This window comes from Lates calcarifer, unplaced genomic scaffold (assembly GCF_001640805.2).
Source record: "Lates calcarifer isolate ASB-BC8 unplaced genomic scaffold, TLL_Latcal_v3 _unitig_5577_quiver_751, whole genome shotgun sequence".
Lineage (NCBI taxonomy): Eukaryota > Metazoa > Chordata > Actinopteri > Centropomidae > Lates > Lates calcarifer.
The window spans coordinates 83,102-105,481 of record NW_026117602.1 but is presented as its reverse complement, the minus strand read 5'-3'; the positions used below and the strand labels follow the sequence as shown (position 1 = coordinate 105,481).

The window sequence follows — 22,380 nt, the reverse complement described above, 5'->3', positions numbered from 1 at the left end:
TAGCGTCTACATTTTAGGCCCAGCTGGTGTAAAACGACGATGATAAGTACAAACCACAGACACTTAAGTAAAGTTTATTGTAAAGGTGCATCTTATTAAACATTAATCAACAGTGCAAAACAGAGCTTCCTGTTCAGTGACTTCCTTTGTCAGCGGCAGGTGAGTCTTTGGTGCAGGTGTCACTCAATTTACACTGATAACAGGTTCAAACCCTACAGGTTCTACATCATCACCGTATCAAACAGTCATATTTACAACACGTACAAATGTTGTACACATATCGCAGCTGTTAGTGTGTTTCATCTGGTAGTTTGGTGTGAAAACAGGCCATGAAGAAGAATACGTTTCATCTCAGACACAGAGATTTAAGTGTATTAACATTGTGCAAAAATACAGCGTCCATAGTGCTTGTATATACAAATAAGTGTGTCTGTGTCATTGTCCATGTGTTCATTTTTGTAGAAAACATCCTGAGGAAGAAGCAGCGAGACTGTGAACACGATAATTCGCTGTTAAAAGAAAATTCCGCCTTCAGTTAGTTAAACATCAATAATAAGATCAGTCTGTGAGGATCTGTGGCTTCCTGCAGGTATTTAGTGATGAAGTGCTGTATTTTGATTTTCTGATTTCTTCTTCTTCAGTTTGTGATTCCTTATAAATGTCTTGGGACAAACCATAAACAAGGGTCAAATGTTTATTTCAGTCTAAACAGGCGGTTTAAGAAGTCCAATTCCAGCTCCTCTGGATGGAGAAACTGCTGTCCATGTTTCTTTGTCTCTTAAGTATGACAGAGTACTAAGGCCACTGTTAGGAGAAAAAAATTGTGAATAAAATTGAAATATTTGAAGGAAAAAAGTCATAATGTGCAATTCTGTGAAAAAATGTTGACTTGACTGCCAATGTTTTAATAAAGTTGTTATATTTTGAGAGAAAAGTTGCTTTTTTTTTGGAAAAAAGTCATAATATTTAGAGAATAAAGTTGTGATATTTAGAGAGTAAAGTCATACTTTTTTGAGAATTAAGTTGCAATATTTCATGAATAAAGTTGTAATATTTTTAAAATAAAGTGGCAAGTCTGTGAGAAATTGTTGTTTTTATTTAGAAAATTTGAGAAATTTGCCATAACATTATGAATTTTTTCTCAAAATCTTAAATTTGTTTTTCCAACAGTGGCTTTAATACGTTGGATTCAAAATGGTGGCTGGAGAAACACAAAGTTGCTCTTTAATTTCAACATTCGACATTGTGTCTTCTGTGTTTCCACACGAGAAACGAAAACACATGGTACAACTAAACAGACGCAGAAATGCAATGTACATCACCAAACAGCTTTCAGGTGGATTTGTTTTTGTCCATACAAAATTCATTAACAGTTTTCGACAAACCTTCGACTTCGACTTCCCACTCATCTGCAGCAGTGATTTCTTGCAGAGGGTTTCTTTATTCACCTTTCTGGAGAAGCTCAAACCAGACACTGAGGTTTTCTGTCCATTGCTGCACCTGAAAAATAAAATCTGAACACGTTACTCTAACAAAGAAAAAACAGCAGCCACGATCATCAAAGGACTCAAGGTCTACTTACTGACTTTTTCAGGGGCTTGTAATGGTTATAAGTGGACCTTGATTTGGGACTGAGCCCAAACTACAGATTTGATGTGTTTCAGGTTTTAGCCACAGGAACACCATCAAAAACTCAGGGAGCAGTAGTTCAGGAACTGAGTCTGACAGGGTCCAAATTTAGTCCAGTCAGGTCTGGTCAGGGATTTCTTCTTGGAAAATTTATTTACTGTTAATTCCCAAATTTTACTCTAATAATAGATAAAGCAGAGTTTTAACTTTGAGCTAAACTATATCCATTCCTTCATTAAACTCCTGGTGTCCTGACAGTCTCCTTTAGGTTTTGACTGTGACTGGTTTTATAAAAGGTTCGTTTTGACTGGCTCAGTAGCTGCTGTAACCAGTATAACATAACCTGTCCATTAAAAACTACACATCCAGTACTGCTACTGTCTACAACTGTCTCTGTAGGTGCTAAGCTGTATTTGATGTTTTTCTATGATATTTTGTGAATTGTTCTGTAGTTTTTTGTCCGTTGTGGCTGAAGTTTAGAACAGGATTCAGAGACAGACTCTGCAACATGAACTAAATACTTAAGCACCTGGACATAGCTTTGACATAGCTATGTTGGACACCTCCTGTCCCACCACCAAAGTCGGTATGCACAGTTTTTCACAGGTCCATCAGATCAGGTGCATCATTTTGAACCTCTGTAGACCTCTTAACTCAAGTATCACATTTGAGCTTTTTAAAAAAGACTGATAGAAGAGACCCTCTGTGAAAAAATGATTTTCCTGGTTGAGACTAATGAACAGAGGCTGAAAAGTGGCAGGCCTTCAGCTCTCTGTGTGCCTGTGAGCAAAGTCAAACTGCTGACAACTTTTATTTTGATTTCCACTTCCTCTTTCTCTGCAGCAGAGGGTCAAACCTGGTCACCATCCTCTCAGCCTTTAAAAAACAAACTGGTGTCATGAATCTCTTACATTTTGAAAGTAGGCGGTGATGCGTTTACTGACACCCAGTCTGTGGTGTCCAGCTGTTAGGATATTTTGCAGCTGTTTCTGCAGCTCTGTGCAGACGGGCTGAGGGGCGGCGGTCGGATCAGTTTGGGTTTTTTCAGCAGCGTCCCTCCGGTCCTCTTGGTGGCGCCGTGGTGTGCGGCATTGGCAGTGACAGAGTAGGAGCGTCCGTGCATCATGCGGGCATTGAGGCCGTTGGCCATGGAGAAGGACTTCAGGTGGGACTTGAGAGCCAGTGGAAGGGGGAGTTTATCAACCAGGTGGACTGGGGTGCAGGAGACGATGGAGCGACAGCAGAGGTCCTGAAGACTCAAGACTAAGAGACAGAAACAGAGTTATTATTACAAAGTTAGCTGACGATCACCTGAAGAATGTCAAGTTTTAAAGGACTTCTCTCTAAGAACAGAAAAGACCACATCAGTCCAGCTCTCAGACTTTTACACTGGTTTTTGTTTGTCAAAGAAGAGACCAACTGAATGGTTAGTCTCTGATGTGCTATCCTGAACTGTCCAGACCTCTTGGGTGGTCTGGGACATTAAGTTTCCAACAGAAGTGTTGTATTTTTACTGTTGTCCAGCAGAGGGCAGCATAGACCAGCTGATACTAAATACAAAACGCTGTCTGCGGTTTTCATGAGGAGGTGAGAGGGAACGTTTTCTGCCCTCATGTTAAGCCTGTTTGTGGATCTTTAAACCTGAAATAACTGATTTATTCATCCACTTGTAATAATGAACACAACACTGACATATCAGCACCTTTTAAGTTGATATGCTGAACTTGAGATCAAATAGTCTCTTATTTCCACATGCAGAAGTGTTTATTTCCAGTATTCCCTCTCTTTTAGCTTTGTTTTTGGTCTCCACCGCCGCCTGAAGGAAATATCTGGCTCATCAGCTGCAAAATGCTGCACTAAGTTCACCAGCCGCTCTCTAGCTGGGTCTGTCTGCTGTCTGCTGGTCTGGACAGCAGCATTGCCCAGTCAGAGCCTAGAACCCACCCAATTGTCGAAATTGTATTTTCATTCAGGAGAGGGTGCTAATTGTCTATCTTTATACACATTATTGAATAACACCTTAAATATCAGTACAACTGAATAGATTTTTCTGCAAAGTGTTTTGTATAATGTTCCATTAATATTAAAAGTCTATCCCTGATAACCCTGAAAACCATTGATTCAGTGAGCCATGCTATGGGCTATGACTTTACCATTGTTTTTTTAGCATATATTTGTTTACATTTTGGAAATGTAAATATGCTGAATTATCTACTAACAGCTCCTGTTTGCAGTGTTGCCATGAATATACAGATTACTGTGATACTTTTTCAGCAGGTTTATTCTGGACGGACATCAGAGATAATTATATCTCTAGAAAGTGTCACACTGAATACAGAGATATGTGTTTCATGTCTGTGTGTTCAGATATGACTGAGTTATGACATTTAACTGCAGCAACTGGCCACTAAAAGTTTTCAAGCTAACCTTTGTTGGGCCTCCACAGACGCTCCATGCCATGTCTCATCAGGACGATTCGGGCGAGTTCGGTGAACGACTCAGTGATGTTGAAGTTACAGAGTGGGCTGACCTCAAAGAAGGTGATGCCCAGCTTCTCTGCATACACCTGCGCCTGCTCCGTGGTCACCTGACGCTTGTAGGCCAGGTGGAGACGGTTCCCCACCAGGATCTTAGGCACACCTGGGGCATGCTGGGAAAACAGAAAACAGAAAGACACATCACGTTGGTTTTACAGTTTGTTCATAAGCCCTAAGTAGTGTCTGCAGGTAGTCCTTTCGAACCATAGTTATGTTTTAATGTTAGGCAGGAGATTAAGAGGAAGACAGGGTGGATGGACAGGTGAACAAGACAGAAGATAAATATCACTGTTTATTCATGACTGTTTCACAGCCTTAACCATATTGTTATCAATGTAACCATGGCAACAAATGTCCTCTAATCTTAACGAATTAGAGGGCGTTATATCTGCAAAGATGTACACACACACACACACACACACACACACACACACACACACACATATATATATATATATATATATATATATATATATATATATATGTCATATCGCACAGCCCTAATTAGAGAGTAAGAACAAACAACATATAATCGCTCAGGTTGGATGACTTGTTACCCACACAACCTCCACTGGTAAGGTAGGAAACCTCGGTGTTGCCTGAGACACAAACCACACATCGACATTTTTGTAATTTTCTTTCTTCTCGCAGGAGGCTGGACAGTTAAATGACCTCCTGGCCTCAGTATACTGTCTTGCTATCTTGGTTTTGATTAAAGAAGATTATTCAAAGAGAAATGTTTACTACCTTTAGCCCACAGTGACCACAGAGCGCCAAGAAATCATTGTTACAACACAAGCAGGCAATAAAAAACAAAACGGATCAAATTAAAAACATAAAACCCTGCTCAGGACTCGGGTACAATCAATGATGTGAGTTGTTTTCCTGATTTCCATCCCTGTTTCAGAGCAGCGGTGTTTGCAGAGAGTGCGTGGGTTGTTGTTGTAATCATAGCTGATTCATTCAGAAAGGTGCTGAGACTGTTGGTCAGTCTATTAAATAACATGTGAATGGTAAACAAAGTGCTGACTTTAGACTGTGTTGGCAAAACACAGGAGCACACGGACCGACTAATCGATTAATTGATTGAACACTGACCTCGTCTATCTCTTTGATCCACCTGTCAATTCCATCAAAGGACCAGCGGTTGGCGATGTCGTACACCAGAATAACTCCCTGAGGAGCAGAGGAGGAGGGAGGCAAAGGAAAACAAGTTTGTACAGATTACAATTAATACCAGCAACACACCGACAGGAAATTAATCATAAATGAGTTGTTTTGTTGGCAAATAGCATTACTGTTGATAGATTTTCAATAACTGCAACTAACATTGGTGTTTATCTCTGTTTTGTTGGTGTCTGCAGTCATTATCTTCAGTTGTTACATGAGCCAAAAATTTGGTTTCAGAAGTATGAACACAAAAATAAATAAGTAAATGAATAAATAATAGATAACAAGACAAAAACCACCACAAAACTACTACAAAGAGACAAAAAGCTACAACAAAGAGATGAGAAACCAACACAGAGATACAAAACTACTACACTGAGACTAAAAAATTACCAAAAAAGGACACAAAGGTAAAACAACCACAAAGACCTTTAGGGTTAAGCCTTTTTTTTTTTTTTGGAGAAACTAAATTCAGTGTTTTTTAAGACTCTAACACCTGCTGATATCATGACACACTAAAGATTCGTGATCAGGTTTTAGCCTCGCCGTGGTGGCGGTGTCACTGTTGCCATGGTGATACCTCCTCAGTCTGTGCCTCACTAATAGCCTGATGAGTGATGACAGCAACACAACTTCATTCAATGAAAAGTGTTTTCTTTTTTCTCCTGTGGGAACATCACAAAGCAGTGAGAGGCTGCCTGATGTGTGGGATGAGTTTCCTCACAGTCTGTCTGAGATCACAACAACAACAACACCGCGAAATAAAAGATCCAGAGTCAGTTTAAAGCATCACATGCACAAAACTGCTTAGTTTCCAGTTGACTCTGAGATCACACATGACTGTGACGTGTTAAAAAAGATTGCCTGTGAAAATACAAGCTGCTAAAGCTTAGCATTAAAAAGTCTAAACCACTGACCATTCAATATCAGCCAACAGGGCACAGAACTAACAGTGCATTAGCAGCAGCTAACTAGCATTCAACAGCAAAAAACAATCCAGAGGTTAGCTAAATATTGGCGACAGGGAACAAAGCTAGCGTTACAGCTGAGCTAAGCCAATGGCAAACCAGCACCAGCTAACAGAGCCAATATAGATAACATACCTAAAGCTAACTCAAAATTAACTGGGCTAAACTTTAGCTACGGGATATGAGGCTAGCTCAGATTTAGCTGGGCTAGGCTATCAGCAATTTGACTTCAGCAACAAGACACAACGCTAACTAAATATTAGCTGGGCTAAGCTGCTGGCAATGCAACATCAGCTAACAGGGTACACAGCTAACATAACATTAAGAATTACAGAAGCAGAGAGGCAGAGATGTTTAAAAAAACAAGCAATTTTGATTTTTTAAAACTGATAATGTTAATTTGCTTCAGTGCTCTCAAACATGACTTTCACTTAGCAGATTTATTGGTGCGTTTTACTTGTAAGTGTAATTGTTAGACATTGACCTGACAGGTTTTAGGAACTAAAATTCCCAGTGAATGAAAAGGTTATGATTACCTGTGCTCCTCTGGAATAGGATCTGAATATGGTGCAGAATCGTCCCTGACCAGACGTGTCCCTGCAACAGAGAAAATAAAACAGTCAGGGGATGTTATGTAAAGATTGAACACTGAGCTACTTAACACACTTTTAAAGGTAAACATTTAATCTTTTGACTTTTTACTGCCTTCTAAGGAAACTTGCTGGAGCATCCTCGACATCTAAACAAACATTCCTTCTTCAGAGCAACAATCCAGGATATTTACTGGTATCTCAGGATGATTCAGATCTGCTAAAGAGACCATGATGTGTTTTGTCAATTAGTCAAAAGATGAGTTCTTGTTACCAGAGTCCCATGACTTGGACCTGAGCCAGACTCATGTAACAAGTCCGTTGACTTTAGACTTGATGAAATATAAACCAAAAACAACAACAAATGAAAACAAACTTACATTGTACACCAGCAGACAGACATATAATGATCATATAATGATCTCTGACTGGAATCAGAGAGTTTAGGACTTGGACTAGACTTGAGACTTGTTAGTCTTGAATTGGTACTTGACTCAAGTCAAATGGGCTGAGGAAACCTATTCGTTTTGACTTGCGACTTTGGAATTAACTGGGGACATGTTGGTCTTGGACTGTGTCGTCCTTTGACTTTGAACTTGACTCAGGACTTGTTAGTCTTGACTTGGGACTTGCTGGTCTTCCCTTTGGACTTGTCTTTGATCTTGACTTTGGAATCAACTTTGGATTTGTTGGCTCGATGTGGGACTTCATTCTGGACTTGTTGGTCTTGACTTGACACTTGACATATCACTCAAGACTTGTTGGTCTTAACTTAGGACTTGATTTGGGACAAACCCTCCTCCATACTGTGATCTTACCCAGCCCTTTCAGACTTTCAGGGCCTGTGCTGTGGTTTTGTTGTTTTTTTCTGTGAGTGTCCAGAGTGAAAAACAAGAGTGTGTTTCCCAACAGCAGCATTCTCCAGAGCTGAATACCAGAGCAGTGTTTTGGTTGGCTCATGAGGACGCTGGTTGGCTGTCAGCCTGCTGGTCCTGACCAGGGCCAGATAGGAGGCAGCTGCCGGGTCAGGTGGTCCAACAAAACAAGACAGATTCATCATGAACTGATTCTGAGAGACTCCATCTGTTGTTATCAGCAGGACTGTACTCTGAACAGAGATGTGTGGAGTAGTCAGAAATGGCACTCCGGTAAAAGTACTGTTACTTTTAACAACAAATACTCAAGTAGAAGCGAAAACAGTCTTCAGAATAACAACTGACAACATTATGGATATGATTCCTACAGAGACAGAGCTTTTTATTTAACAGTAAGATCCTTTTTGTTTAATCAGAAACATCACTATCACTACCAGACTCCACTGACAAAAACAGGGATTTAACCAGGAGCTGCTGGAATACCACTGCCTCCACCTGTTAATGTGTTTGTGTTATTGTGTGACTTTGAGTGGAGGAAGAAGTATTCAGATTTTTTACGGTAGTAAAAGTACCACACAATAACACAAACACGCGTACCACATGGGTCTCAGTGCTCTGAGCAGCAAGTCCCCTGTTCAACTCCGGATCCGGGTAGACCTTTACTGCGTGTCACTCCCCTACTCTCTCCCTGTTTCCTGTCTCTCTCTGTACTGTCACTGTCAAATAAAGGCTAAAAAGCCCAATAATAATAATAATAAAAAGATCTTACTCTCCATCTTTTTGTTTGTGTTATTGTGTGTATACATTTACTTCAGTAAAGTATCTGATTATTTCTTCCACCACTGAAAGTCAAACAATAACACTAACTAACTACCTGACAAAGGCAGTGCTATTCCAGCAGCTCCCAGTAAAATCCTTGTTTTGTAAATGGAGTCTGGTTGTCACAAACATAGAATAAAAATCTGAGCCTATGTTCTTTTTAGTGGACGTACTTTGATGTAGGCAATTGTTCGTTTCTGTCTCTATCAATCATTTCCACCCAAAAACATGGAAAATAAAGCCCAGGTTCAAAAATACCAGTTATCCTGTAACTTGCTGCTCTGTGTCAACACACTGTGACAGTGGAAAGAGAAAAAAGTGAGTCCAAAAACGCTTTATTCATGAGACAGTAAATTATCTCCAAACAGGAACCATCTGTGTTGTTGTCAAAGACGACGGTGTTCATGAAACTGTAGCGTCACATGGGCTCGATGGGGATTTACTCAGTGTGTGTAGCCAGAGGAGAGGCAAAGGGCGTTATTAAAACACACACACACAACACACACTCTAAGACACACAAAAGAGCTAAAACGTCTCATCCGCTTAAACATCAAACAAAGTTTCAGATTAATAATTTAATATTGACTCGGCTAAAAGCGAAACCGCTCTAAAAATACCTCTGAGAGGCCCAGGAGTTCAGAGCCACCGTGTGTGTGTGAGCAGTGCTTAAGTGTATAATAATCCCACCCACAGCTTCTTTCAGTCGTTTTCTACATGAGTGTGTGGAGGTTTTAAAACATAGACACTATGTGATAACATGGCTTCATTCAGCCCAGCGGTCTCCAACACTTCTAATGTCCGAACATCAGCTGATAATCGTAATAAAATTGTAGTAAATAATAATTCAATACTACCATTTATCGACTGTCAGTGGAATCATCTAAATTGAGATAAGAAATTCTCTCAAGGTGTTGCTGAGATATCACGTCAATGAGAGTGGGACAGTTCACCTTTACAGCCTCGTTGTGTTTCTACTCACGCTCTTTCAAACTCTCACTAACTTTCTAAGAAGAAAGGCTTTTGTAGAAGAGCTCAGAGCTAAATGAAATGACCAGTTGGAAGCTTAGTGGTGGAGACGTTGACGTCATGTGACCGTGGTGTAGTTGGTTTATAGCCTAACATTAGCTTTTACTTCTGGAGGTTGGATTTAGGCTTCAAACATCAGAACAGTGGTGTTCATCTGTGAAGATTATCTGATCAACTAAACCTGAAGGATCAGAAACTTTAGCTGCTCACTGTTTATTTTCTGGAATAATCCAAAACACAATGAAAAAATCCCACTGGCTTTTTGTGGAGGAAACTGAACCTTTAAACTCTTACAGTCCAAACAGAATTCTTTCAGAGTTGAAGAAACCTCAGAGTCAGCTGATAGAAATTTTCTTTTAAGTACAGAAACATCCAGCTCATCTGCCAGAGGCTGCATCACCTGAAAAAGCTCTTTATCAAGTCAAAGCAGCCTCACATGCTTCCTGTTTATTTCTGATCCAAACTCTCTGCAAAGGAAAAGACCCGGTCCGGTTCATCCTGGCCTCCTTTTTACACAATCAGCCTTTCTGCTGCTGAACACATGATCAGCGGGTGAACAACATGAAGACGTATAAACGACGTACCACAGCTGCAGCTTGACTCTTCTCCCATCGAGGAGGATGGTGGTCGTCTTGTAGTCGATTCCTGAAACAAAACAGGAGAAATTATAAAGTTAGAGGCAAGAAATGCAGGAAAGGAAAAAGAACATGAAGCTGAAAATGTCAACACAGGAGAGACAACTGCTCAGGTCAGGACTCAGCAGTCCACCTACATTTGAGGGATCATGACCTTAGCAAATCTGCAAAGCGTAACATTAAACCATGAAGGTGAACTGATTCAGTCGTATCTCAGACTAGCTGTTGTTAGCAACAGTTGATAACAACGCTCTACAAACAGCGTAGCAACATGTCCACAGATAAAACCTGAACAGTTCTCTGTGTCTGACTGACTTCATGTGAAACTAATGAGACTGAGCTGCTATAAACAGGAACATTAGCAGAGTGTTCACTGCTGTTGATGAGGAGTAGCCATCTTGAATTCTTATGTTGGGGCTCGACTTCAGTTGAAACCTCCGACTAGTAACGTGGAAATTCCGACTTTCGAGTACAACTGGAACACACCAGACAACAAGACAACATTTATTCAGGTTGGGCCGAGTGGATCAACAACTCTCAAGGTGTTAACAACCCCACAGGAAGTTAAACACCTGAACTCCCCACCAGTCATAACTGAAGACATCTTTCAGATAAAAGGTGGAACGTCTTCAAGAACCTCAAACAAGTCCAGTTTCCTTCATATAGAACTTAGAAATATTTATTTAAAGGGATATTTAATGATGAAATCCTTTTAATTGATCTTTTATCGTGACAGCACATAGAAGTACAACAACCTGGATGACTGAGAATCGTCACAAACATGTTTGAATTAATATGTTTATAAAATGTTTGTCGTTAAAGGACCACTGTGTAAGATTTAGTGACATCTAGTGGTGAGAACTCAGACTGCAACAAACTGAATACCTGTCCCTTCACCCCTCCATTTCCAAGTGTCAGGTGTCTGTAAAACCACTCCCTACGTAGATATAAACTGCTCAAGCAAACAAAAACACAATGACAATAAGTGTTAGGTGATTACACACTAATAAAAACATGTTTTTGTAGATTATCTGCCAATAGATCCCTGTAAATGTTCCACACTGGACCTTTAAAACACAGTGAAATATCAACAGTGATATCAGAGCTGCATTTAAGGTTTGAAAATGTGTCAACTACACGACTAAATCTGCAAAAATAAAAGCAGAATGTCTTGAAGTGAAGCAGCATCAAGCAGAAATATTCATGTAAAGTACAGTCCAGATATAAATTAGTGTGAGAAGGAGTAAAAACAGAGGTGTTGTGTTGTGTTTCTCCCATGGTGCAGCAGCTCTGCAAATGTCAACACCAGGAGTTAGAGTCCAATCAGAGCGAAGGGAGGAGACGAACAGATGATGAAATCAACACTGGATCTCACCCAGCGGCCATGACTCATCCCCACACACACACACACACACACACACACACGCACACACACAAGACTGAAGCAAACATGAAGCAAAAACAAACACAAGTTCTTTCACAATGATTAAATAAAGAGTAGAAAGTGTGTCAGTGAAGCTGAGACCAGTTCTCTCTGCTTTTCATTTGAACTCCAGTAACACTGTAGCTGTAGGTGGACATTTCATCATCTCACAAAGATCCACTCAGGTCAGTTTATGACTCCTGGTGTCGTATGAACTGAACCACAAACAGAACAATAAACGTAACTACACTGATCAACTCCAACATTAAACCTCTGACAGGTGGGTACAGTGTTCTGCTGGGAAACCTCGGCTCCTTCATTCATCTGGATGTTACTTTGACAGGTACCACCCCCCACCCCATGGCAACAGGTGCCTCCCCCTGCAGGAAGACAAATCCACTACGTCACCAAACACAGTATTCAACAGGTCCCACAGATTCTACATCAGGTGTGCTCAGTCTGCAACGTCTAGGTTGGTGGTGGCCTTGTTTCCAAAAAACTTTTCTTTGTGTTCGTAACTCAGGAATACTGCCCCTGGTGTTCAACGCAAAGAAATGCATGTTTGCAGATGGATAGAAACATTTTTGTCTGTTTTTCGTGGTCCAGTCTTATAGACTGAGAAATATTTTGTTAAAAGTCGTATGAACCACTATTTACATACTCTATATAAGTTACACAGCTAGCACGCTACCAAAGTTAGCTAAATATGCTGTCAAAAAGTTAGCTAATTCACTTTTATGCTAACTTCCTGTTGCACTCTGCATACTGTCCACATGAATTTCATCACAAAGGTTTACAATTTTTCAACGTACTAGAGTCAAATTCCAGACTAGGCAAGTTTCATAAACACATTGGGCATCATGGTGGTTACCATGGGAATAAGTGGACTTCCGGTTGGCTCACATATGTACACAGAGCTATGTGGAAACAAGGCATCACGTACAGTTACCCAGGATAAATTTACATCACCTGGACCTTCGTGTACTGACCAGTGAACCCTGAGACCAGGTCTGTTGAAGGTGTGAGGACCGGTCTCACAATGGTTTCAAAAAACAATTTGTTCTCACAACCACAGAAAGAAAGAAATGCACACGCACACACACACACACACACACTTGATTAGCTGTTAATATTAGGCTGCTGTCACACGAGTCTCCGGCGAGAACAAAGGCGGCGAGCAGCTTGTCTCTTTTATAACAGTAATTATCAGGAGCTGTCTGAGAGTAACGACACTCGGCTGTGACGCCTCAACAATGGCTGCCAACCACACACACACACACACACACACACACAGATACATATGTAAATGCTCTCGGCTGCTCGTTGTTTTTTGTGCGGCAGAGCTCATTAACATGAGATGCCACCAGTTTAATTTCATCTGCACAACAGAAGACACACGTGTTGTTACAAGCTTTAATCTACTGTGTGAGCTGCAGTTACCTGGAGTTACATCCTGGTAACTTTTGATGTAATAAGAGAGACTACTGCTGAGCTGTGGTTACATTCATTCATTCATACAGAGCAGCAATCTTTGTGATTACTTCCATTCATTCATTCATAGAGCAATGAACCCTATATTTACATTCATTCATTCATACAGAATGACAATCTCTATATTTACGTTCATTCATTTATTCATTCATTCATACAGAGCGATGATCCCTATGTCTATATTCACTCATTCATTTGCCTCCTCTGCAGTCTTCTTGTTTTTAATTCCTCATTGTTGCATTTAAATGTATTTATTGTTGTTTTAATATTTGCTATTGTTGGTTTCATGTGTTCACAGGGCAGCTGTACTGTCATTGGACAAGCCTGTGTGAATGAATGAATGAATATTAAAGCTGTGTGATCACAAACAGACACAAGAGACTTCACATGAATAACAGACTGGACGCTACAGACGCAGCTGAGTCGGGTTTGACGCAGAAATACGACAATAAAACCGAGGAAAAACAGAAAAATAAAGTGAAAGAAGAGACAGAGACTTCAGGAGGATCAGGGCAGAGAGAGGAGGAAGATCTGGGAGAACAAGACGTGATATAATGTAGGAGTTATTCTGGGAGAACAGCAACACACCAGTCCAACCTACACACATATGTTCAAGTTATTACACACACACACACTGGCAGCATGCATGATACATGAAACTGTTCATACATGAGGTGGTGTTACATAAGAGGCTGAAGCAGTGAGGTTTGCCGACAGACGTCAAAACAGTCAAAGCAGCACAGATTGTAGCTGCCTGCTGGGCTGTGTGTTACAGTGTGTGGTACAGTGTGTGCTTCTGTGTGTGTGTAACACTGTGTGTTTTAGATTGTGGAAATAATATCTTCCCTCCTGCACATGTAGGCAGTTGTAACATGATAAAATGCACAATTTAACTGCACAACGGCTGCTAGCAGAGACAGAAAGGTCAGCGTTACGTTCACCGCTGGTCGAGGCCGATGCTGATAGGTCATGTACGGTGGCTGATGAGGGCAAACACACTGTAACTTCATCAGTTTGACACACACGAGCTGCAGATACAGCTGCAAACACAAACCACGAAAATGATACAACTGAAAAAACGCAACACTTCCAGTCAACATCAGAATTCCTCCAGGGCTTTAGGTGGAGCTGTAGATCTGCTCTCTGTAAAGGGCAGGTGATCATAATGTTACGTTAAGTATAAGTTCACTCCTCACTGCAGAAGCTCAAGACAAGACAACAAGACAAAGTGAAACAATACTTTTATACTAATACAGAGCTGCAGGACTGATCCTAAAACCAGGAAGTCAGTTAGCATGTTAGCATGTTAGCACTTCCTGCTCCTCGTCCAAGTCAGTGTGTTTCTGGTTAAATGTCTGAAATAAGGTCTGTGGTTTTAACACAAGCTCAAGACATTTTCAGGTTTGATTCTCCGACATAAAATGGGTCAGTAAATCCCCCACTCCTGATGTTTGAAGCTTTTACGTGTCTTAAAAAAGGCTGGTTGCTAACGAGTGTCTAAATGAGACTACAGAGGTTGTCGGGGACGTTAACATGAAAACCCATCTACTCACCAGTCCACCTTTACAGCCTCGTTGTGTTTCTACTCACGCTCTTTCAAACTCTCACTAACTTTCTAAGAAGAAAGGCTTTTGTAGAAGAGCTCAGAGCTAAATGAAATGACCAGTTGGAAGCTTAGTGGTGGAGACGTTGACGTCATGTGACCGTGGTGTAGTTGGTTTATAGCCTAACATTAGCTTCTTACTTCTGCTAACCCCAACATGCTAACATGCTCATGTTTAGCAGGTATGATGTTTAACACGTTCACTATCTCAGTATCTCGGTAACTCAGATATTTGAGTGAGTCGTCCAACATCACGCTCCAGTTTTACCTCAAATAACCTCCACTTAATTTCTTTTTCATTATCCGACCAGCAGGAGGTTTCGTGTCACTCCTTCTCTCCCTCCATCTGTCCATCTTTCACCTCTCAACCATCTGCCATCAGACACCTTTCCTTCTCTTTACTTCTCTCCTCTTTTGAATCGCTCGACTCGTCTTTAATCCTCAGATAAAAATCTGTGTGGCCTCGTTGCAGGAGCGTCTGTAGCAACTCTTATTAAAACTTAAATTATAATTAAGAAGTCATTAATTTACACAGAGAACATGTGACCTTGTACAAGCTAAACTGAAATGTTTGACATATAAATAAAGGAAAAAAATCACATCTCTGTTTTTTCATGTGCGAGCCAAGGTCACCCCATCTGTATGAGTGGGATCACACATCCAGAGGAATGAGTCAGCCTCTCCTGGCAACACCAACAGCATCTCCACTTTCTTCATCATTATCCCCCCACCGAGCTGCTCACAGCATGAAAACACACATGCACACACAAAATCACACACTTGTCAAGTCTTCCCGAGGCTCGACTCTCAGGGATTTTCAACGCTTCGGCTGTTTGCAGGAGGTTCAGTTGGGAAAACGGTAGAGTGAAGTTACACAACGCCCGAAAAAGACATTATGAAAGAGCCGATCATGGGTGTTAAAAACAAACTGTAAACAAGCAAAGCGCTGTTTTTTCATTTGTGAGTAATTATTATCAACTGCCCATAAAATATATAAAACAAACGGAGGCTGTTTGTGTTGCATTTTTCTGAGCTTGCGTCTTCTTCCCGAGCTGCAATCAAGGCTTCCCTCCAGTGTGGTTTTGGCAGCGTCCGCCCTATAATAGCAGCTCTTCTCTGGACTCGGCCGGAGAGCGAAGCCCCGTCGCGGACCTTCCAGGGAAGCCGCTGATCATCCCGCATTTTCACCGCAAAACTCCCAGTGAACCACAGCTATGTCTCCGTCTCCAGTCATAACTCCGATTAAAGAAGACGACCCAGAAACAGCAGAGGCCTCAACGCTCCAGTTTTCCATCAGCTGAGCCACACGGCCTGATGTGGTATAACCCAACAAGTGTCCCACCTCCTTCAAACAGCACATCAGCTCATCACCAATACATCGAAACCAGGCGATCCAGCTTCTGTTCCAGACACAAGAAAACCCCATTCAAAGCCCCACTGACATTTGTAACAACGCTAAAAAACAGGAATCCAGCCGTGGAGCGAAGGCCGTGCCCGTCTCAGAGTATCAGATTTGGCTGCTCAATACTAATATTTCACTATTTGTTCCTTCATCATCAAGCAATGCAGTATCCGCCTGTTCAGTCTGACGTCATGTCCGACAAAAACACTGTTTCCTGGTCCAACTTCTCTGAGTCTCTCCTGTTCTCCAGATGCTGCAGTGCTGAGTCCGTGTTGTTTCAACAGATCTGAGTCCAACAACATCCTGCAGTTGATAAGTTACAATTCTTTTTACTGAGTTTGACGCCAACGGGTGCTAACGTTAGCCAGCTAACCTAGCTAACATTCGCACCAGCTAGTAAAAGCAGGTACCCCTGATATAAACTGTGGGTTTTACAGGGTGATCAGAAACAGATGGAGGCAGCTCCCCTGGTAGTGATGTACAGTGATGTTTCTGGTTAAACTAAAAGCTCCATCTCTGTAGGAGTCACCGCCTGACCTTTGACCTTCGTCTCTACAAGCTGCTGTCAGTTTAACGTCTGAAATATTGAAGCTGCAGCAGGAGGAGATTTATTTGCGTCACATCAACATTAATACCGAGCGGTCTGACGCTGCTGTCAGATTCTCCTCTCGTCTCTTTCTGGATTTCTGGTCGTTCAGTTTTAAAACCACATCAACAAGAACCGATGAGAAGAAGTCACGTGACCCTCGTGAACCCTTCCAGTCCCAGACAGCGGGTCGTACATGTGGTTATGTAACCGCCTCCATCATGGCCGCCCAACTGTTACATCATGTTTGTGTGAAGCGTCGACTCGTCCTGTCAACCTCCTGCAGAGTGTGAGTCATGAGCAGCTGCCGGCCGACGTTTATTATTATCACAGGCCTCCGCAGGTCCAACACCGGGCCACACACACACACACACACACACACACACACACACACACACACACACACAGTACACACACAGTACACACACAGTACACACACAGTACACACACACAGTACACACACAGTACACACACACACACACACACACACACACACACACAGTACACACACACACACACACACACACACACACACTATACACACACACACATACACACACACACACACACACTGTACACACACACATCACTGTTGCATTGACCGTGGTGCGTTCACTTGCTGTTGTACAGCCACATGTTGTATTAGACTTGTACCTAATAAAGTGGAAACTGAGTGTTTACAGTCATTCAGTTATTTCCATCAGTGATGCATTCACTTGCTGTAGCAAGTAATGAAGTGCCTTTAAATGGTGATGCGTTCACTTGCAGTTGTTCATTTTGACTACATTACCAGGTGAACCTAATAAACTGGACACTGAGTTCTCCAGGTCCAAACTGTCCCACGGTAAAGTCTCAACTTTACTGAAGTAAAAGTACCACAGAGTAAAAAGTACTCCAAATACAAGTACTGCTGCATTTATAGTCATGTAGAAGTAAATGGTTCTCAAACTAGGGGTCGGGCCCCTGTGAAGGGTCACTGGATAAACCTAAGGGGTCGTCACATGATTCACGAGAGAAGAAGAAAAAACTAAAGCAGGAGGAAATACTCAAGTACAGTACAAGTACCTTAACATTGTAGTACAGCAGGTGAGTAACCAGCACCCCCCCACCCCACCCCGGACTCTCAGCTCCCTGTCCAGTTCAGAACTGAGCGTAAAAACCTCCAAAATAACTAAACCCGACAGGTGTGTCTACGTTCCCTGAATGCACCCTGACCTCCTCACACCCCGGTGTCACCCCTCCCTCACCCACTCACCCCTCGCTCACTCACCCATGTTGTATCCGTACGGGGACTCGCTGGCTCCGTCCTGCAGACTCGCCAGGATCTCGCCCTTCCCGACGTCGCTGTCGCCCACCAGCAGGAACTTGAGCAGAAAGTCGTACGCCCGGGCCGGGCTCGTTCTGTGGCTCATCCTCGCGCCTGATGACAGCTGCCGTGTCCCATCATGAGACGAGACCCGGCAGCAGAGAGCCTCACCTATCTCCTCCGTCCCGGTCCAAAGCGAGAGGATCGGAGACGCGTAAAGTCCGAGGAAATAAATCCGCGGTGGTTACAGAAGTCCACGATCCGGACTCTGCGCGTACTTACATGTAGCAGGCTGGTCTCCGGGTTCAGATCGAGTCCAGGAGATCTACAAGTGTCAAGCGTGAACCAGCGACACCGACAACTGTCAGAGGACCGGGTTCCGCCGAACCGCGCGCGCTCTGTGCCATCAGCGCGCACGGGACGCGCCGCGCTTTTACGCACGAAGGTTAAAAAATCCTCCGCTGACGGTCCAAGTTCTGCTCCCGGACTCCAGGACTGAAGAAGACGAGCTCACGGATCCTCCCTCCGCCTCCCTGCTCCAGCGGAGGCGGTGTCGCGCGTGGGGATGGAGGGAGTGGTGAGGTGAGGAGGGGGAGGCATCCGAGTGATTGGTCCATCCGCTGAGTTGCTAGGGCAACCTCAAGCCGGGATTTGACGCGGGAGACGTCCGTCAGCACGCGGGAGGAGACAGCGGATGAGATGAACGCGCTGCATCCTGTCTGATCCTACGAAATAAAAGCACGACAGAGAATCTATGTACTTTCAGTTCAAACTTTAGGTACTTTACCTATTTCTGTTTCCTGCTACTGATAAAATACATTCTGGTCTATTATTTACTTACTTTTAAAGGCGACCTTAAACACAACAGAATTTTTTAACGAGGCTCCGATCTTCTTCCAGAAACCAGATTATTTTGACATCAGGAACATGTAATGGTTAATGGTTATTACACTGCAGCTCATCTTTCCCTCTGCTGCCCCCTAGTGTCCAAACTGAGGCAGAAAATGTAATTTTCCTTTTCCCTACAAAGGGAACTGGTCTTGTTCTCTGAAAAAAACAAAAATGACTTTGTTTTCCCCAAAACACATTCAAATCCTGTCCATTACTCAAACTCACTTTATTATTGGAAAAAAAACGACAAAGTACCCGATCCCGCTGGACCAGGAACAATTTATTTTGGGCATCCTGCGGCCGGAGCCCAGATAACTGGAAGAAAACTGGATGGATTAGTTATTTATTTTTGGATAAAGTGAGTTCAGGTGACGGAGAGTTTGCAGGATTTGACCCCGAAGATAAAAACTGGAATAAATAAATAAAAATACAGAGAATATAAATAAATGTAAATAAAATTGGGATAAAAAGGGAAATAAAGGACAAGGACAGATAAGAAATGAACAGTCCAAACTTTCTCTTGATTTTGTTTTGGGGAAACAAACTTGACTTAAAGTTGAATTTTCCATCATGAAACTAGAAATCTGAGCTCATTTTAAATGTTAAACCTGATGTTCTGCTCATTTAATCTAAAGTCATGTTTTTCTTTCTTGTTAAACTGTTTGGAAATTCACTCAGTCAAACCTCTGTGTCAGTACTCGTTCAATTTTCACTCATAATTTATTGATTTATTGATTGATCTTCAGTCGTTTCAACAATTAAACGATCACCTGTTTATCAGGAGTCACAGCGGCTGTTTAACTTAGAAATGTTCTGAATTATTTTCAGTCTCTCGGGCGTCAGAAACAAAAACAGTCTGAGATCAGCAGCTCGACGCTTTCGAGTCTCGAGAAACAGTTTGGACTTTGACGTCTCAACACATTGATCAACCACGAGAAAAACTAATCCATGGAACTCTTCTCCTGTCTTTTACTGAGGCATAAAAACTTTTCCAGGACTTCAAGGCTTCCAGGATGAGTGGGAATCTTCTATATCCTGTCATGGTCCGGTCTGGTAAAACTCCCAAAAGGCGAGGATTACAGGATTAAATCTTTGATTGTTTTTTCTTTTTGGTGTTTCCTGGGCCCGAGACGTAAACCTGATCCAGGACTCAGGCAGTCCCTCTCTGTGTGGACGGGTCAGTTGTAGCTGTACCCAGGCAGAGGGAGTTTCTGACCCTCCTTGGCCTCGAAGAAGGTGTAGGACAGGGTGATGGTGCTTACTCGGGCCATCCTCGGGTCCTCGTCGAATTCTGGGTCGATGTAGAAGAAGACGGGCATGTCCACCTCCTCATGAGGGTTCAGGCGCTGCTCCTCGAAGCAGAAACACTGCAGACGAGACGGTGGGCAAAACACAGAATTAACAAAAAGAACGACAGAATCCCTGACACATCTGTCTTCTGTTGGACGAGAAAGGTTTGTACAGAACAGACCTGGATCTTGTTGAAGTACTGTCCGGCCTCGAAGGGAACCACGTTGTATGTGGAGATGCCGATGATGGGTTTATCTGTGGGGTTTTTGGCTCTGTAAAAGGCCAACGCCGTTTCACCTGGAACCACCTGCACAACAGAGACACAAACGTCATTTAAAAACCTGGTTAATTCACCTGAATCCAAAGTTTCCTAGTCCTCAGGGTGGACCTGGTCTTACATAGATCTCGGTCTGCTGCGGTCTGAAGTTCCACTGCATGCTGGCATGCGTGTCAGCGTTGAATGTGATCTTGAGGACGCGTTCCTTCACTGGCTTCATCGTCTCCACCAACTCTGTGTCATGGCCGGCCACCGCCGTGCCACCGAGTCCCGACGCCTGCCAGACAAAAACAGGGGTCACACAGGTCCAAACTCAGAACCAGGATCAGGATGTTTTAGGGGTTTTCCTCTCCTCACCTGGCAGTAGAGTCTGTAGAGAGGCACTGCAGCATACGACAGGCCAATCATCCCCACACCAGCCGCTGCGATGTACGTCAGTGCCGTCTTGTTCCTGGTCTTCCAGTCCTCATCCTGGCCCTTGGTTTTCCTGCTCCGGGTCTTGGCGCCTCGGGTCTGGGAGCGCAGGGGGAGCCTCCGCCACAGGAAGTGTTCGGCCTGAGAGTGCAGCGTCCTCCCGGCGTCGCACCGCAGCATCCGGATGCATCGGGTCAACAGCACAGAGGTGGGAGGGTAGCAGAGGGACGGACGCACCAGGAGAGGCAGCAGCATGGCTGGTCCTGCAGTCAGTCCACACCTGAAGCTCTGTCAGCAGGTAAACTCACCTGGAGGGAGGACAAACACCTCGACTGTGAATCAATAATAAGACACTTAATGTATCCAACAACAAAAACTAAACATTAAATATGTGCAGAAATTAATTAGGAAAACACATTTTTCTCATAGTAGATGAAGAAGATTTTTAGCTTTTCAATAGAGGCTTCGACTGATGATATATAAATCTTAATGATCAATTCATCTTCCAATAATGTTTTCTATTAATCAGTCTGTCACAGCGTAAGAGAAGCAGCAAATTCCGGATATTTCCGGAGAAGTAAGGACGCCAAACCAAAATTTTACTGTCACTTTGCTAAATGACAAATGTTCTTTATGTATTCCAGTGACTAATTATTGTCCTCGGATTTATTAAAACTCTCTTTTCTATTCGGCGCATGATTCAATACCTATCACCCTCTCACGGCGACTAGCAGAGAGCAACAGAAATCACATTAGAAACACGTTAAGTTCTAGATCTAATTGGTGTTTTCGGTTAATTATATATATGCCGAATCGGTCAACAGATACTGACGATTCTTGAAATGTCTCCAGTCTTATTGTAGTGTAAATATCCGAGGGCCAAAACCCAGTAAACTCTTAAATTGTCGAGTTTTAAACGGAGGTTTGCGCGCTTGTTTAAACATGTAGAATATTGAATGGTTACTGGCATTAATGTGAAAGTTTAGCTTCACTGATCCTGATTTTAGAAAGCGGTTACATTTAACAGAACCAGTACACAGTCAAGATCAGACACAGTTCTATAAAAATGTTCTTCAAACAGAACAAACTGTGAAAATAAAACGACACATTAACACGTTTTATTTTACATATTGAAATTGATCTTTAAGCTTTTACCTTAGTAAGTTAGTCGTAATGTCATTCACCGCCGAACATGTTATGCGGAAACATACATAACACTGGTACGTCGCACAATTAGCTCCCCCTGACCCTAGCCACAAGCGGAAAGGTTCCGCGCACAGATTTCCGCCTTGGAGTCTATGGTGTACAAACACTTTTATCCATTTATACTTACACAGTTTAAAGTACTGAAGGGAAGAAGTGAATGTACCGAGTACTTTTACTGCAGAACTATACTTGAGTACAGTTTTTATGTACTTGTATTTTACTTGACTACTACAACTCCGTCA

The 22,380-nt window shown here is 42.5% G+C and overlaps 2 protein-coding genes across 5 annotated transcripts; both read right to left on the bottom strand.

Annotated features, from left to right (window-relative positions):
* Nucleotides 1-58: 58 nt before the first annotated feature.
* rab40b (RAB40B, member RAS oncogene family) lies at nt 59-19,502 on the bottom strand. Of its 4 annotated transcripts, XM_051068998.1 has the most exons (8): nt 18,025-18,165; nt 14,251-14,306; nt 14,105-14,182; nt 10,199-10,259; nt 6,841-6,901; nt 5,265-5,342; nt 4,057-4,279; nt 59-2,892 (listed from the first exon to the last, which is right to left on the bottom strand). In XM_051068998.1, exons 2-8 carry the CDS (start codon nt 14,261-14,263, stop codon nt 2,597-2,599), a joined length of 810 nt encoding a protein of 269 aa, XP_050924955.1. In that variant the 5' UTR covers nt 14,264-14,306; nt 18,025-18,165; the 3' UTR covers nt 59-2,596. The 4 variants fall into 4 exon arrangements, 3 of the variants coding, with proteins under 3 accessions (XP_050924955.1, XP_018518772.1, XP_050924956.1); XR_001959758.2 differs by lacking the exons at nt 14,105-14,182; nt 14,251-14,306 and having other exon boundaries at nt 59-1,500; nt 2,541-2,892; nt 18,025-19,502; XM_018663256.2 differs by lacking the exons at nt 14,105-14,182; nt 14,251-14,306 and having other exon boundaries at nt 18,025-19,502.
* A 150-nt stretch (nt 19,503-19,652) lies between these two features.
* Nucleotides 19,653-22,205, bottom strand: LOC108874732 (cytochrome c oxidase assembly protein COX11, mitochondrial). The gene is made up of 5 exons (XM_018663257.2): nt 22,088-22,205; nt 20,876-21,240; nt 20,640-20,795; nt 20,423-20,548; nt 19,653-20,318 (listed from the first exon to the last, which is right to left on the bottom strand). Exons 2-5 carry the CDS (start codon nt 21,185-21,187, stop codon nt 20,130-20,132), a joined length of 783 nt encoding a protein of 260 aa, XP_018518773.1. The 5' UTR covers nt 21,188-21,240; nt 22,088-22,205; the 3' UTR covers nt 19,653-20,129.
* Between the last annotated feature and the right edge of the window lie 175 nt (nt 22,206-22,380).